At 40.6% G+C, this 19,102-nt stretch overlaps 1 protein-coding gene across 1 annotated transcript in view; it reads left to right on the top strand.

Moving 5' to 3' along the window:
- The window catches only part of LOC113540461 (uncharacterized), a 122,612-nt gene that overhangs the window by 42,721 nt on the left and 60,789 nt on the right, over window positions 1-19,102 (top strand). Inside the window, exon 2 of the mRNA XM_026936968.3 lies at window positions 5,222-6,993. Coding sequence (XP_026792769.3) covers window positions 5,479-6,993 — 1,515 coding nt within the window. The 5' untranslated portion in view covers window positions 5,222-5,478. The remainder of the gene's footprint in view (window positions 1-5,221; window positions 6,994-19,102) is intronic.

Raw genomic sequence — 19,102 nt, 5'->3', positions numbered from 1 at the left:
AAAAGGAAGGTTTATTTACATATCAGTGTCAAGCGTGGGAGAAAGTTACCTAGAATGATAATGCATGCTGATTTGCGTATTTTTTTATGTTCGAAATGTATGGAGTTTTTTTAAGTAGCTGGTTACATAGCTATTTTTTTATAAGTGTGTATTAGGAGTGTAACACAATGACACTTTCTGTATGTGTATTTGTTTAGTGCTTATATATCTGTATTGGGATTTAAATCGAAAGTGGGCGTGGTCTAAACCGGAATCCAGCACTATCCGAACTATCTGTGAATTTTTGACTCTGACAGTTCCTCAACCTAAACTACATCACTAGAATTTTTCATCATTTTTTTTTACTTCCATAATTTTTTGATGAATTTATTTGGTTATATTTCTGAACATATAAACAAACCAGCAGCCTAATAGAAACTGCCACACAACTGACCAGGCTTTAACTAAGGATGAATGAATGAGCGCCACATGTTAACGAATGTGGTCTTTGTTTGTCTGACCGTATATCTGTATTGATCTGAATTGATTTTGTTGCGTCCCACACGATCCCAGTCCCCATGCGCACCTCACACCTGTGAAACCATGAGGCAAACTTTCTCTTATTTGTATCTGTATTTGTTTCTGTTTAGAACATGTTCGTTATAAAATAATGAATTCGTATTCAGTTACATCCCTAGTGTTTATATAGGGTCAGTTTCATGAATACACTATATGACCAAAAGTATGTGGACACCAGACCATCACACCCATGTGTGGTTCTTCCCCAAACAATTTCCCTTCACTGGAACTAAGAGGCTCAAACCTGTTCCAGCATGACAATGCCCCTGTGCACAAAGCGAGCTCCATGAAGACATGGTGTGGGAAGGTTGGAGTGGAAGAACTCGAGTGTCCTGCACAGAGCCCTGACCTCAACCCCACTGAACACCTTTGGGATGAACTGGAACACCGACTGAACCCCAGACCTCCTCGACATCCCAACATCAGCGCCTGACCTCACTAATGCTCTTGTAGCTGAATGAACACAAATCCCCACAGCCACGCTCCAACAGACAGTGGAAAGCTTCCCACTGTAGCTCATTATAACAGCAAAGTTATAAGAATAAATCTGGAATGAGACGTTCAACAAGGACATATGAGTGTGATGGTGAGGTGTCCACAAACTTCTGACCATACGGTATATCTCTCTGATGGGTTTGTTTAGATTTTTCAGCTTAATAATGGCTTCACTGGCAGTTACAGCTCTTTGGACTTATTGAGAGTTAACAGCGACAGATTCCAAATGCAAATGCCACACTTCAACAACAAATCAACTCTAGACCTTTTATCTGCTTACTTGTAAGCAAAATAATGAGGGAATAACCTGGCCATGAAACAGCTGAGCAGCCAATTACTTTTGGTCCCTTAAAAAGGGGACCACATATAAAAAGTGATGTATTTCCTGCACCGTTCCCCCGATTTGGATATTATTACCCTCAAATTAAAGGTGAAAGTTCATATCCGTTATTACTAACTCCAATATACTGACAGCTAAAATAACAATAACTTTGCCAATGTCCAAAGATTTATGGACCTGACTGTATATATGTGTGGAAAGTAATGTACTTTTATTTAATTTATTTTGTGCTTTAGCTTTATTTGAATGCTTTTCATGAGAATGTTGTATCTGGATGTAGAGGGAGTAGACAGCAAGAAAGAGTGAAAAGGCGATTCGTAATTAAAATTTGCAGTCTCGTTAAGTTGGTGACAGCCTTCACTGCACTACGGATCAATGACGAGGATCTGCCTCCAATACTAATGAACCAGGAGATCGTTTGAATTTGAGGCCCAGGGAAGAGAAAAATTAATTAAGATGTTTATGGCCCCAATTAATCAGTTCAGTGAGATACTCAAGATGTCCGGAGGGTGTAAGAGAAGCTGTAGAAAGCAGTGTGAAATGTTGAAAGTAAAGTAATCAGATGTTCTTAGGTCTACACACACACACACACACACACACACTTACATATCAGTAGAAACAGAAGCCTATCTGTAATAACAGCACTCTACTAACTGCATGCTGTCATACAGTCGCACCCTACAGACCTGCACTTCTATTTAACTGCCTCAGGAGAATCATACGCTGAAAGGAATGTCTCTCACACACACACACACACACACACACAAAACTGGGCATGGTAGACATGTTCAACTTGACAGCATCAGTATGCTGGCTCAGTGTTCGCCTCCAGCCAGTTAACCAGGTGTCCTTGTCAGCTGAACAGCCACCTACCAGCAAGTTCTGCCAATAAAGAAGCAATGGATTAAACTACTACTAATCGTGATTGTGCTCTAATAAGCGCTTGAAGCACCACTGTTAGTGTTCCCGGTGCCTATTTTACCTGGTTGCATTTTGAGCGTTATTTGAATAAGCAAGTAGAAAGCATCTGAAAGAAAAAAAGAAGAAGAAAGAAAATCGGAAAATCTGGTCCTGATGGAGCTTTTTGTAGAATAAAGTAACATGTTCGGTTTGCCTTTTGAAATCCATGCATAAATCTTTGACACGATGTAAAAATTCACCGCCATGAGTTTAGCTCTGGCCTCGATGCCGGTGCTAGGCAAGCCGTCAGTGTCACCCGAGCGGCTGAGAAGATGCTGATTGATTGAAGCAAGAGACGGAATACAGAGGGCGAGAGAGGTTAAGGCAGGCGCGTGATTGACACAGAGGTAGCCATGGATAGGAGATGGAGAGGAGATATATAGGACTGCATATTTAAACAATACAGAGAGAGAGAGAGAGGAGAACAGAATGTAAGATGGCGAGACACAGAGGGACAGGTGGTGAGTGGGTGAGGTGGTGAGAGCGAATTTAAGAGGAAGGAACGCGAAAGGCTTTTTACAAATGTGGGGAGAGATTTTGATTGAGAATGAAAGTGGAAAAGTGTGTGTGAACAAGCAAGGGAGTGAGAAAAAAGGAGGGGGAATGAAGAATGGAGGAGGAGGAGGAGGAGGAGGAGAAGGGGTGAAGGCAGATCTTGAGGGATCTCAGTCATGCTTCGCTGGATGCCATGACAGGGTCTCACTGCAAGTCCTCGAGTGTCATACAGCACAACAGACGACATGGCACCCAGTGGAACATGGTACAAACATACCCTACAGCACTACACACTCAGCCTAGCACGTCATATTTCCCAAACACATAACTTTCCTCACTGCGTTATAAAGTTGTTTTGCTCTCAAACGGTCATTGACGACACAATGTCATTTCTTTCAGTGACAGCATGATAGTATGTTTTAAATATTTTACCTGATATATCGTCCTGGCCTTCAAACAGTAGCATTACCAATAAATACTGTATCACTCCTCAGCTTCCATGAATGACTGAATCACTGAAAAAAAAAACAAAAAAAAAAACACAGTGCTAAAAAAGAAATGTAGTTTGACTTGCTGCAAATTGTGTTAATCTTTAAACTGTCACTGTTTTCTCTTTTCCATTATTCTGTCCAGGTCTCAAAAAAACAAATACGTACGTTATAATCAGTGACGCTGATGGTGATATCAGATGGTAGGGCTAAATCTAAAATCTATCAACAGCTTGAAAATGAAACTATTACGTTGCATTGATGGCATAATAAGGATGGAGTGGGGCAAATGATTACAAAGCACACACATTTAAAGGCAGATAAACATCTGCATTCGTGAGTTCTAATTTTTTTCCCCCAAGTCTGTAATGCTCTAATGCAGTCATGCCTTGTTTCCCCTGAATACCAAACAGAACAGTTGTAACCCTTTCTTTAAAACAAACAAACCCTAAATTCTGTCATCTGTTCTTTGATTGGACGATGGGCTTCATTTAAGAAGCCGAACATGAACTAGATGTATTTGTAAATCATTTGAAAATCCCATAAATTCGGGGGAAAAAAAACGTTCGTATCTTACTTGTGCTCCCGAGTGTGGTTAAATTTCCGTACAACAAGACCAACCAATGTAAACCTCGACTGACCTCAAATCATACAATTTGTATATTACTACAACTGTATATCTGGAATATACTATCGAGGTTAAATTGCTTCTTTTTATTACGTCTACCGCGTTTAGCAGACGCCCTTTTCCTGAGCGACTTACAGAAGAGCTTTAGAGTTTTGATCAAAAACACATCCTCATGCTAGTTCAGGAAACTAACAGTACTATCGAGAATATTTAGTGAAAATGATTCGTCTCATTAATTAAAGAATATAAAAATAAAGAAAGCTAGCCAACACAAACCCATAAATAAAGACAAATAAAACTAATCATTCAGTTATGACAAAAGAAGCGGCGCTGTATAAATAAACCGTAAACAAACACCTCAGAAGACAGAAGATCTCGCTTATTATTATTCATATTATATACAGTATTATTTACTATTTTTATTGCCATAGAAGAGAGTCAGAATAACTTTCTGTTCTGCATTTCAGTTCTTCATCCTCATTGTTCATTTCATGCTCCTAGCTGTCTGTGCACTTGAACTTTTATGGAGTTTTATGGGTGTCACTACATGCGTATCACAGGTGATCACGTGCGAGTACGAAGAAAATCAGCGTTTCCGAAACTTTCCCAAGACCAAATTTTTTTGCATTTAGCTTACGGAAACTTTACTAAAAGTTTGATAAATGATGCCCCGTTGTCTGCTATCTAGTTTTAGTTTCTAGTCAAAGTTTTTATTAGAAGTTTCTTGTCTGATTATGATACTGTACATCTGCAACCAATGCAGCAACATACACTCCAATTTTATCCATGCCACTTTTCACCTTCAAATCTAATACACAGAGCCATACAAAACAGCCTACAGCGCACTCACCTTACCACAGAGAATACCCAATTAATGCACAATTCATTATATCTGCTACATTAACACTGTAGCCTCCACAAAAAAAAAAAAAAAAAAAAAAAAATGGGCAGCACAAAATGATGATGCTTTTAAAGCTTACCACATGCCCCAAAGCTTATCACCACAGTGTTACTGTGAAATTAGTAAGCAAGATGAAGCATAGGCAGGGTCACATATGTGCCATAGTAACAGCGTGCCAGTGCTGATTAAGATAAGACACTGAGTTTGATGATTTCAGTGTGCTGTGATTGTTCCAAAGTTAATGAATTGGCCTGTCAGCCTGTGTGTTCGGCTCCCCTCGCTGTGCCAATCCACGTTTAATTAACATAGCGACGTGATTAAAGTTTTAACATAATTATCTTTATCTTTCCACTCAGGGCGATCAAGCCTTCATGGGAAACTGAGTGAAGATTTTTTTTTGTCAGAAGAAGGAGATACTGTGGAAGAAAAGAAATAGGGGCCGTGTGACTGACACCTGCCCTCCAGCACTGGTGAAGGACGGGTAATGGAGGAGTAAAGACAGGTTGTACAAGGAGAGAGGTGCTGATGAAAGAATGAAGACAACCAGAAAACAAGCATACCCTTCTATTTACTGTCACTTCAATTAATAAAGCACAGTTTGCGATCACTCAACATGCCTGACCGAAGACTTCTGCTACTGATGTCCCTCTGCCTATGGGAGGGGATTGTAAGGGCAGAGCCAGTCACAAAGGTTGTGAGAAGGAGAGGACTGAGTCCAGTTCACTCGCAATTGCACGGGGTGACCAATCAGTGGGACCAACCAAGTTTGGAGAAGAGTGGAGTGCCACTAGTTAGGCTAAAGGAACTGATTAGTGCTGACAAAGTGGATGATAAGTTTGTAGGTCACTCTGAAGCTGAGCAGACCAATGAAGCTCTTTTAGTCACAAACCAGGAAGAACTGCATGACTTTAATGCTAAATATTCTCAGCAGGAGAATGAGGACTCCACTAAAATGGACTCAAGGGTACTCAAAGCAGTTGATAGTACCAGAGATTTGCTTGAGACCCGCAGGTTAAAGAATAACACTAAAAACGCTGAAATCCTGAAACGTGGAAGAGTTGATAAGGGAATTCCAGTTCGCCGCAAAATAGACTCCAGTTTGCACTTCAACAGAACCAGATACAAATCACAGCCGAGATTTAGAGCGAGGCCAAGCCCTGGGCTTCTTAATAATGCCATAGATCCGAAGGGAGTGATATTGGATTCGCCTCATAAATTAAACCTGACAGGAAACTTTGGCGTATTGAAGCTTATTTCTAAAGACAACCTTGTGCGAATTGTAAATTCCCAACTCCAGAATGGTCTGACCTTCCAGAATAAGATTAGTCACAGTAGGAAGAGAGATTTGATCGATATGGATCATGGGCAACTGGAGGAACCCAAAATAAAAAGACAAGACGGTTCTGTATCTCCAGCTGTACATGAATCTGATAATCATAACAAGACTTTAGGACTCTCTGTTGAGCCACAGTCAAGCACCATCACGAATCCTAATGTCAGTCCAGTTCATATTTTCAGGAGGCCAGTTAGCAATCTCAATCCAAATTCAAAAGATGAAGAGAAGAAGACAGAGGCTGAGTCTATAGCTACTGCGAAGAGCAAACACCACTTAACCCATGTGGCATCAACACCCCAAAGTGAACTCATGGCCAACATAGAGGCCATTCCTTTTACTAGTCATACCAATATCTCTGTGATTGTGCATGAAGGAACATCACACGCACCTTCTCAGGCAGTCTCAGACAAGAGCTACTTTCTCGACTCACAGACTGAGAGAACCGTTAAGGAATCAAGTCAAAACATGTCTGCTCCAGGAATGGAAATTAATGTCACTCAGGAACCGATAAGTAAAGCTTCAGATTTTGTCGAAGATAGTCACATTCTGCAACTGCGACCAAATCCAGATGGTGAAGGCATGGACAAGGAGGATGTTTGGGAGCCGTCGGTCACCTGGCCTCTGCATGGTGGCCATGGCCTCGTGTTCCAGGAGATGGAGGAGGACGGAGGTAAAGGGTGGAGTCCAAAGGAAAGTGATGGGTCTCGATCGCGAAGCAGACGGAGTTGGATCTGGAACCAGTTTTTTGTTATTGAGGAGTACGCTGGTCCTGAACCTGTTCTCATTGGAAGGGTAAGTTAAAAAAAAACTTATGACTCATATGTATATATATTATTCTGTTATTCTGAGCATGTCTTTTGCCAATTGCCAATTCATGATTGCATATTAACTACACTTCCCTGGTGACTTTTAACTGCCATTGATTTCCTACACATCTGGATAACTGAATTACTACTTAATGACTTGAAATGAAATAATTAGACAGCAAGGCATTAAAAGGTTACTGCATTCTGTGATGCCTATGGAGGATAACAAATTTATATTTAACTTTCATTGCTTTGTAACTTAAAAAAAAGATCTCCCATAGAGGGCTCTGATTAATCTCTTTCAGAGCAATGTTAATGCCATTAGACCGATTAATCCAGCCATTTTTTCTGTCAATCTCTGTCAATTTGACTCTCAGCAGAGGCCAGCCCCAGCAGGTTGGAAAATAATATTATAATCAGTCCATTAATTTAGACCCTGATTCAGTGCTGTTTAAAACTACAGTGTACATGGTGATGAACTATTAAAATTGTACCTCTGGCAGGCAATCAAGGGCACAGGGGTAGGGCAGGAAAACACAGAGCAGGAACCCATAATTTCTCTGGGTACTATCTTCTATGACTCATGCCTAAATGTACTAAGGCTCTGATTCTCCAGAGACAAACTGGAGCTTGAGGAATGGAGGGAACTGAGGCTGTTATGAGAAGAAGAAGAAAAAATGTGAAGCGGTTGAATTGGCTAGCTGATTAGAGAATTTGCTTAGCCTTGAGAAAGTCTCCATTTCTACTCTCTTTGTCTTTTTGTCCATGTGTGAAATGTAAAGGCAAGAGAGTTTATGAGCTGAGTAAATGAACGAGCATGATATTGTGTGTTTGCCTGAGGCAGCCATACAGCATTTCATGATTGGAAAACAAAACTGTACACTTGTCTTCCTTTTTTTGCGCTTGTTGCTTCTCCAGTTGCTTAATGGAATCCCTGCAGTGCTAATATCTCGACATATCCACCTGAGCTCAGTGGAATTGGACATGCTGTACAAGTTGAGAATAAGAGGACTGTTTTGAGAAAAGCAAACCCAGTGCACCATTAGGAATTAGCGGACAGTGGATATGAGAGAGAGGAGGCATATTGACAATATTGACTATGTTTAGTTGGTTGCAAGTCTCATGCTTCAGCCACGAACACTGAAGAACATGAAAGAAACTTGATTCTACATCCACCCACTCCTGCTTCCCTTAAAGCCCACCCCCCTCTCAGAAGTCGGTTTCTTGATGCAAAATTGACCAATTTCTACATCCTTGAGTGTTGTGTTGGTGTGTCGGGAAGTTTATCTACCATTGTTCCAAACACACACATCTGCTTATTAGCACAAATAACAAAGTACATGCTAATGTGATGTGCATGCTTTCTGATTATTTCTTGAGGCTTAGGGAGAGGGGAGCGGTTCAAATTTTTCCCTTTATTTTTCCCTTTATTCATTCATTATATTGTCTACCTGCCCATCTACTCCATAACTCCTATTTAATTTCCATGCCAGAAAAACCTAAGGATACAGGAACTCTGTAGGGCGCTGGAAATTCGGGAAAGTTGTGACGAGCAAAGCAGAGTTTTAGATGGTCATTTTTCTTGCAACTCTGCTGAAACCACTTGTGCAATCAAGAAACAGAAATATCAGGCTACACAAGCACATATCATGCTTTCCTTCAGCATGCTGTTCCAGTAACCATGGATGTAACTTTACTTTGAAAAGTTTCTGGGACTAGAATGATGAGGATGAACGATGAAGAACGATGACATTGGTAGAGATACGCTTCCATTCCTACTAGCGTTTGAATTCACGCTAGTTTTTAAATAGTTCCTCAGAATGAATGATGGATGCTTTGAAGAAGAAAGTGCACCCAAGTGTGACAGCTAAACTCTTTGGGTTCTTGAAATGTTTTTTGTTCTGGTTCACTGGATATGGAAAACACTCTGTTGTAGGATTCTGCACAGAACCTTTGAGACTTCTCCTAATATAACTGGTATAAAGACTTGTCCTTTAAATCCACATTCATGACACTTTTATATTTGTAATTTTCTATAAATAAATAAATTCATGGTACAATAAATTCTGTGTGCGACGCAAAAACCACTCCCAAAAAAGACTGACCTGCTAGAATATTGTTTACTTTACAGCTAGCTGTACATTTAGAAATCGTTTAGATCACGTTCCGCACCAGACTACTAACTAGAATTTCAAAAAAAAAGTGGTGGGGACAAACCTGCGAATATGAAAAAGTGGAAGCGAAATGTCCCAAGCATCCCAAGAGTAACGTATCCCTGTGCCAATGACACACTGCTTTGCTTCTTGGACTATTCCAGCTATTATGGAGTGTAGACTTTTTCCCTCCAGTGACCTAAACTTAAACCTTAAGATAAAAGGTATGTCAAAAATGACCTGAGCGTTTTCCTCCATTGTTCCCCCTGGACCTCATTAGTGAAAATTACACCCAATGACATTCTGTGCTGTTGGCAAGTTGTATGGTCTAAGTCACAAGGCTTTAAATTAAAGCACACAAAGCACTTCAACAGTGGTTTTCTCACCCCTAGAAAAAAAAAAAAATTCAATTTCTTGTAGATTAGTGTTTTTTTAAGGGTTGAAATGCATTCCATGAACCATTCCACATTAGCTGAAGTAGTAATTTGTAGTATTTTTAGCTCAATTAGTGCACCGGTACACTCTCTGCATCCTCTAATATGAATTCTGTGGCTTTTTTCCCCACTGATATTTATAGAACTGCTACATAATTGCCACGACTGTGAATAATTTGATGTAGCTCAGTCATGGACATGATGCTTATGTATATACTGTAAATTTGCCTGTTAGAGGGCTATCAAGGGATTAATCTCGAGTTTAAGCGAGCCTGACTAAGGTCTTTATTCTGGTGTCCCAATTATCACTACATTCTCAACAGTTTTAATATTTCTGTTGATCTAAAGACTGAAGCTTCTTCTGTTCTCTCTCCACTCATATAAAGTGTAAAGACCTAATGTTTGTGGTGCGTAAGATCCAGCATGTCCCGTCTTGATGTTAGCAGAGCATGTGAACATCTGAGTGTGTGTGTGTGTGTGTGTGTGTGTGTGATCAGATGTGAGACACTACTATATCTGACAGGTGTCACATGTCAGGTGACATGACCACATGAAGGCACTAAGGTGTAATGTCACAGCCAGTTGCCTTGTTCACTCCATCAATCCATTCATCCACCCATCCATCCACCTACCCATTCTTCTATTCATTCACCTACTAATCCATCCATCAACCCATTTATCTATTCTCTCTACCAGTCATTCATCCATCCATCCAACCAACCAACCAACCACCTGTCCACCCATTTATTCTTCACCTATCTTTTTACCCAGCCATCCAACCATCCATCCCTCTACCTACCCATCTATTCTTCCTTCAATCCATCCATCCACCCACCTCCATCCATCAACCATCTGTTCTTCCACCCATCTTCCTATCCATTTACCCACCAATCGATCCATTGTCCATCCATCCACCCATCTGTCCTTCTACCCATCCATCCAGCCATCCATCCAGCCATCCATCTAACCACTCATCCATCTTTCTACCCACATCTATTCACCTATCCATCAATCCATCCATCCATCCATCTACCCACATCTATTGTTCTACCCATCCATCTATCCTCCCACCCAGCCATTCACCCATTCATCATCCATCAAACCATCCATCTATTCTTCCACCCATCTGTCCACCCAGCCCTTCACCCTACCCATTTTTTCTAGCCATTCTTTTATCTATCTATTTATCTATCTATTTATCTACACAAACACACAAAAATTTGTGTTGCACACTAATGTATTTGTGTTGCTTCTGTCCATTCAACCAGAACACGACATCACGTGTTGCAGGGTTAGGTGCTGGCTCCATTGGCTGTTTAATTGATTGTGTTTGTATGCAAGTGGTTTGTGCAATCAGTGTGACACATATGGCCAGTACCCTTTTGTTTTTAAACTCTTGCCCAACACACAGTTTTAGTTTGCTGCACACACTGACAATCACATGCTATTAGAAAGAGTTGGAAGAGGAGAGCAAGACAGACTGTGTTGAGGCCACAGCGACAACAGACACCTGCTGTGAGAGAGATCATGAGAGATAATTCAAGGATGACTCTCAACAAACTAGTTTGTGTTTTTCTTCACTTTCTCTCACTGTGAAAAATATTTAGCCTCAAGGCTTGAACTCAGCAGGAGCGAAGGAGCAATTAGGGATGAAGAGACGCTGACAAGGACAGAGAGAGGGACACGGAGAGGCAAGATGGCAGAATGTGTATTAAAATAGTAAAGTAAGTTGGATTAGCAGAATATCTGAATGAGGTAGAAGAGAAGAGTCTCGGGCAAATAGCAGGAAATTACAGTCACAATAGAAAGCAATGAAAAGAGAAAGTGCTGCAAATATGAATGACAAAGAGAAATGGAGCAATGAAAAATGTGAGAAATGAAAAACACAGGTTTCTACAGACCTCAAACATTATGAAGTTTTGTGTGTGTGTGTGAGTGTGAGTGTGAGCATTATCATAAGGATATATAGCTGGAAAGAGATAACATGAAAAATAATGGAGATAGAGCAGGGCTGTATGAGTGAGACAGGAAAGGGCAGCAGAAGAGTACAATTGTGTTAAATACCATTTTATTACAAATCTCTGTGGAGACGAAACTGAAAGGCATTTCTAGTCTGCATATAGAAGTTAAACGTAAGCAGCGAGTGGGGGGCCTACTGTATTATTGCTGAAATTCAACAGGAACACTCAACTCTCACAGTGCTCCCTCTCCATGTATACTTTGTGTGTGTGTTTATTTTTATCATCATCACAAGCCATTCATAACAACTGTGATCTTATTCGAAGCCGTTCCATGCGGTTTCATGTGACATTAATATGTGGCAATGTTAGTTATGTATCATGAGCCGTTCAATCGACGGTTTCATGTATGTCGCTGCCAGATGTGGTGTAGAACACATGAATACCATGTGTGCTGGGATCCATGCTGAGATTTCCCAGCAAGGTCACGTAACGACGTATGATTGAGTATTAACTAAACTATAAACCCTGACGAATTACGTCTACTCAAATCACTTAAGGAAACGAATAGCTTTAAACCATTGAAGTTTAAAAATTGTTTGCTTTGAGTACAGCTAACTTATAAACATTTGAGTTTACTTATTTTGGTACACTTACTTAAATCTACTAAGAACTAATTAAGTAAATTTTTTAAATGCTCTTTTGCATATAAAGCTATGTTAATAAATGAAACAGTTCACTCACTCTCAGTAATCACTTTATCCTCATGGCAGTTCATCTTATCCAATTCTCCTACTGGCATGGACATGGGGAAAGCATGTAAAACTCCACACCGACTGTCACCTGACACCGGGATCGACCCCCGGACCCACCGCTCTGCCAAAATAAAACAACTAAAATACATTTGATGTGATTTTATTGGATTAGTATATGAGTAGCCATGAACCAATCATTAATTAGTCAAGCATTAAAGGTAACTTGTCACCATTCAGTTCATGACAGTCACTTATCCTGATCTTTATAAAGAAGAGGTTTCATAAAACTAGACCTTTTACAAATAATAATTTAATATCTCTGGTGTATATTTTTCACTGTTTGTTAACTAACTGAATTGAGGTTTTTTTTTTTTGTGTGTGTACGAGGTGAAATTTGAAAAGAGATGATTTGGTCTAGGTTTAAATTAATTTTATTTGAGTAATTAAAACTTGATTCACAGGAATGGTACTTACTTAAAATTAAGTAAAATTAAAAACTTAATTCAGATAAGTAAATATGATATTTAAACACATTTGAGTAGCGATTATTCATTTCATTTAGTCACTTTCCACTGTTAGGTTTTACAGTGTATAAATGCTGCTGTCATACCGCAGTCATTGCCTTGGTCCAGATGTGCATCCAGCAAAGTATTTTACATAAAAAACCCAACTGTAGCAAAGCTGATTACTTGGCTTAAGACGGCTCATTAGACCAGAGACTAGCTACAAGAACAGAGATATTATCCCAGAAAGAGGAGAGATTTGCAAACTTTTTGTAGATTTTTCCATTTTATTTACACTATATGACCAAAAGTATGTGGACATCTGACCATCATTCCCATATGCACATTTTATGTGGACACAATTGTCTTGAAGGTCTCTGTGTGCTGTAACATTACAGTTTCCCTTCACTGGAACTAAGAGACTCAAACCTGTTCCAGCATGACAATGCCCCTCTGCACAAAGCGAGCTCCATGAAGACATGGTGTGTGAAGGTTGGAGTGGAAGAACTCACTGACCTCAACCCCACTGAACACCTTTGGGATGAACTGGAACACCGACTGAACCCCAGACCTCCTCGACATCCCAACATCAGCGCCTGACCTCACTAATGCTCTTGTAGCTGAATGAACACAAATCCCCACAGCCACGCTCCAACATCTAGTGGAAAGCTTCCCAGAAGAGTGGAGGCTGTTATAGCAGTAAATGTGGGGCCAAATCCATGTTACAACTCATGGATTTGGAATGGGATGTTCAGCTAGCACATACAGGTGATGGTCAGGTGTCCATATACTTTTGGTCATACTTTAGTGTACCTGGCACAGCATGGAACATTATACATTATACTCATGCTCACTGAAGGCTGTAAGATCAATAAATTCACAAAGTGATAAGATCTTGGGCAGAAAACCTGGATTCAGCTAAAAGGTCACACCAGAGTCATCTGGCCACCAATGCATGCTAAGCTTTTCAATAGAGAATACAACTTCTCCACTCTCTTAGCTCTTTAAGGGACTCCAGCACTAAGGCGAGGTCCTGCACCTTGCAAAACATCTCGCAGATTCATCATATTATCCATAGTGTTTGCCATAAAGCAGGCGGAGCTGGGGCTTACCTGAATTTCCTTATTAAAGATGACAATAAAGTCCATACACTGTAGCATAGAAAACCCTGCTGTCACAGTCATTATTAGCATGGCTGTAAAAACTAGCTTAGAGCCCGTCATGGGCACATGTGAGCTGGCAGGGTCAGAACCATATCCCTCCCCAGATACTCAACACTCTCAGATGCAGGTGTAGACCATCCTTGCATCCTTGCTCTCCTCTGAGACATAAAAGGACTCTGTTGAGAAGTGCAAACCTCTGACTTACACTGGATCATTGACTTCAGCTGAGGCTTGATGGCTGCCAAGTTGTTGATATGTCTTGCACAGGGGTTATTAACTCCAGTCCTGGGGACTCCCTGCCCTGCACAATTTGAAGATTTCCCCCTGATCCAACTGATCAGCTAATTATTATGCTGTTAATGAGTTTGGCTAATTGTGACCACAGTAAGGAATGCTTCAATCGGTGCAGGAAAGGGGCTCTCTAGGACTTCAGTTAAGAAGTCCTGGTCTAGTCTTTTATCTGCAGGTCTTGATGTACTGGTCACCACGCCAGCACAGGGGATGACACACTTGCTTGTCCGTTCCAAGGCAGTAAGAGCACAGCCAGTGGCCAACTTCACCTTCCAAGCCCTACAGCAGGGTTATTAGTTGCTCCCAACTCTGGATACAGTGCACACTGTGGAGGCATTCCAACCTAACTGTGGAAGGATTATCCACTCCGAAACAAACAGCTAACAAATTAGCAAGAATCCAATGATTCTAATTAGCTGGTTTAGCAAATACTAGTGCATTCTATGCCTACAAATTACCACTGTATGATGCTAGCAATTCAAACCACAAGCTCGACTAGCTAGCTAATTATTCCCAAATGGGAAATACATTTAAAGGAGGAAAAGCATAGGTGGGAACTGACACAGTGCGGGGAAAAATGAGCAGTATGTACCACCAACACTGCAAAGAAAGAACGTTCAGCTCTCTAGGGCATGTAGAGATTAATGTTTGTATAGAACAATGGAAAGTGACTAGCAAACTAGTTCCTTACTGCTCACAAGGGACGACTCGAGACGCTACGAAGCCTCACAATTTAGAAAGTCTCACTTAAAAGACAAGTCCACTCACTAAAGTAGAAAGAAGCAAGAAGAGGACAGGACAACTGTGGCTTCCACTGTAGTTACAAGCTGCTAAGCTCCATATCATGTTCTCTTAATCTGATATGAACACGAGGGAAGGAAAAAAACTAATCACTTGCGGGATGTCGGCACTGTCAATGGCGAATATTGCATCATACATCACCACCTTTCAGGCTCTCATGTGCACAAGGTGGTGTTCAGGTGTTACAGCTCCCCCTGGTGGATGGGAGGGTGAATTCCAAAATTTAGTCTAGACTATTCTGTCTTGCAAAATGGAAAATATTACCATATCAGGCAAATTCTGTATGATCGAAAAAGCACATGGCAGTAGAATAACTGTGACATGGCCATCTTTAGACATTAAGTAAAGGTCAGAGATGGCTAATGGATTTTAAGGAAAAACTTTAGGTTTAGAAATCCTGTTCCTTTAGACTAGTATTTACTTGCTGCCCTCAGAGCTGAGACTGATTATCCACTTTCTGTCAGAGAGAGAGAGAGGCACAAAGAGAGAGGAACATACAGCACCATCATGTCACCAGTATGTATGTACATAAGCGTAACTTACTTAAAAATTAATAAACAGCTCAAAAACATGTCTTATGGCTAATGAATTATACTGCTTCATTATGAAGATAATAAAATGCAGGGCCAATTAACAAATAATTGGACAGCCACTCCAAATAAATAAATAACTAACAACTTTGTGATGTGCATATTTATGTGTTTTATTTGCTTTTTGGCTGGTGGGTGTTCGAGCTGTGCCCTGTATAAAGAGGCCTTTTGCTATCTGTTAAAGACATTATGTAAGTCATATATCTCCAGAGTCATCAGAGAAAGAAAAAAAAAGCCTGCGACTCACACGATCACCCAGTGTCCTTTCATACATCAGCTGATTATGATTTGCATAATCTTGCGTCCGAATTGTCTTTTGATTATAAATAATTCATGGCAGTGTGCAGAGTATGACAGCAGTAAGTAGGAGAGTGCTTGAAGTAATAATGTAGAGCAATAACGTCCATGAATAATACACACAGGCCTGGCGTGAGAGAGATTGGTGCAAGGGCTAAGCCGAGTCAGAAAGAAATAGGTCAGATCAGAGCCTTTTTCTGTTCCTTCACCCTACAGAGAAAGAGCTTTTAAGGTCCATACCCTGGAGCACTGTCTAACTGCTGAATCACCACTCATTACTGAGAAAAAAAAAAAAAAAAACATCTTTCCTTTACAACAGTTCAGAAACTGATGTCGGTCAAATCAAAGTGCACAGAGTAACCGTGCTCACCTAGGATTACTTCACAAAAGTGAGCTGATCCAAGATCAACTTCAGGCTCCCATCACTCTCTGATTCTTACGGGAATAAGGGACCAGGAGTTAGTCTGTGGAAGTCAGTTAATCGGCGGAGAAACAGGTGTTGCCTTTTCCCATTGCGCATCACTTAACACACTGACTGATCAGACCCAAACAGCTATAATATCATTGCATATCCCACAGTCTCCATACCAGATGCCTGGTGTTCCACAAGGCTGCCCAATTCCCTGAAAAATTTACTTTGAAATTGAGTATAGTGCTATCAGGGTGGTAGGGATGGCTTCCGTTGCTTGTGTGTCAGCAAAACGTGATGCTTAAAGCTGGCTAGAGAGGGCATCTGTCAAATAAGCTAATGTAGCCCATAACACCATATGGCCCAAGATGCAAAGCTCAGGTACCGCTGACACCTCACAGTTCCACGGTCCCCAGGTTTGATCCTGAGCTCAGATAACTGCTTGTGTCTAAGCTGGTAGGTGGATTGACTCTGTCTCTACATTGCCCCTAGGTGAGAAAGTGTGTGTGTGAATCCTGTGATGGAATGTGTCTCATCTGGGGTGTATCTCGACCTTGCACCCAGTGTTGACCCTGACCTTGACCAGGATAAAGCAGTTACTGAAGATGAATAAATGACTTTCAGAAAGTTAAAGTATCCAATCAATGAGTTTTTAAACTTGACTTGTTTGATACATCAGTTCCTGAATCCCTGTGTATTTTTATTACTTCATTCACCATGCATTTAAATTTATGGCATTTGGCAGACTTCCTTATTATCCAGAGTGACTTACGTTTATCTCATTTATACATCTAAGCATTTGAGAGTCAAGGACCTTGCACAAGGGCCCAGCAGTGGCAGCTGGGCGTTCCTGGGTTTTGAACTCACAACTTTCTTAACCACTGAGCTACCACTGCCCAAAACAAAGACCTTGGAGCTGCGAGGTGGTAGCACTCACCAGTACATTACTGTGATTCTGTTAAAGTGGCTCAGTGATTAATGCATTGAGCTACTGATTAGAAGGTTAGAAGTTCAAATTCCAGTACGGCGACGCTGCCACTTTTGTGTTCTTGAGGAAGACCCTTAACCTTCAACTGCTCATTTGGGTCCTGTCTCAATTGAAGATAAGTGTCAGCCAAACGACCAAATGTAAATGGTGAATAAAAAGTGTTCTTAAAATAGCTGGGCTGTTTCCACAGTGGTGGTTCTGTGTGTATATGTTGGCTGTAACTCAAGGCTACATTTCCCACAGAACAGCATGAGTCTGGTTTATAGTCATCCGCCGCGCTGCAGAATCATCAGTAGGGAGCAGCGTGTCTGGTGCCCGCCTCAGCTGGAATAAACAGCTTTTAATAATGCAGTTGGGCCGGCCAGGCACGTATTAATTATGTGTCACTAGGGGAGATAAAGGATCCTCCAGAGAACTGTGACAGAGATGCAGTCTCAGGTGTGGTATTGCCAGTCGCTGGATGGACAGATGGGAAATTTTTTAGGGGTCAGGCATCTGGCAGGGAATGGGAACAGAGCCAAGCTATGTCACTTCATTATGGCAATGAGACTCTGAGAAAGAACCTCATTTGTCCAACATGGCTGTCCCAGTCTCATGAAACCTGGCACTGCTAGGAGATACGACTGCCTTATGCTATATGAAGCTTGAAGTATCTTTCATGCCATTGTAAATGATTGTATTTCTAGACATCACGGAAGTTATGTTCTGTAGTTTAAATCAGACAAGGCACTACATCGACACGTACAGTGCTGAGAACTCCTTGCCTTTTTCCAAATGGTCTGGACCTGGTGTTAAATCCCTGGTGAGCAGAGTCAGCCTGGCTGTCTAGGAGACCAGAGGTCATAACTGCATGAGTGTCTCAGCTGATTTGAGGTCAAGGCTGCATCAAGCACGAGTCGCATTCGTTTTTTTCCCCAGAATGTGAAGAAGCAGAGGATTTTCTTCCATCACACATAAAGCCTTTGGTAGGTTTCCCTTGTGGTGTGTTGCTGTAATTTGTGGTGCCATTTTTGTCCCACATTTATAACTCTGTATATACGCTAAAGATAAAAAAGACATTTAAATACAAGTATCCTTCACAATGTGCATGTTTCTGATAAATACTTAAAACCTTGATAAAAACCTGTAAAATCTACAGCACTTAAAAACAGCATTTTTGCCTGGCCCAGCTGACTGCACTTTACCTTCAAATATTTTTTAAATATATAAATACCTTATTTTAAATCTTTTTTTTTTTTGGTTTCAATTAATGTGTGAATCCTTTTAACATCTCATGTTTAAAAAAAATCCTTTTCCTTGAGTCATCCATTAGGTTAAGAAAAAGGTGCACTCAGCCCTGTTAACTGAACACATCCACCCTTATGAAATATTTGGCATATTTCCCAAATCTCATGTTCAACAGGGTCTGAATTTCCTGATGATCATGGGAAGAAGAAAATTCTCTCATTCTTTTTCTTTATTTCCAGTGATATAGCTGACAATGTCGCCTTGGAAGTACAACACCTTATTAATTAAAAATAAATAATATTAATTTAAAATGATTATTTACTAATTAAAAAAAAGGTTTTGGCAATTAAACCATTAGCAGATACTTAAAGTCTTCATGCCTTTCGCATGGATGCTAGTTAACCACATTTGCCGGTTATTTGCTATGCTAAAAAAGAAAAAACAAACAAAAAACCTCAACCCTGTTACTCACTGAAAGGGCAAAGTGCAACTGAAAAATCTTGTAAAATGAGATCTTGCTCAAGGG

The sequence above is a fragment of the Pangasianodon hypophthalmus genome, chromosome 4 (genome assembly GCF_027358585.1).
Source record: "Pangasianodon hypophthalmus isolate fPanHyp1 chromosome 4, fPanHyp1.pri, whole genome shotgun sequence".
Lineage (NCBI taxonomy): Eukaryota > Metazoa > Chordata > Actinopteri > Siluriformes > Pangasiidae > Pangasianodon > Pangasianodon hypophthalmus.
The sequence above is the reverse complement of the archived record's forward strand: the minus strand, read 5'-3'. Positions and strand labels throughout refer to the sequence as shown.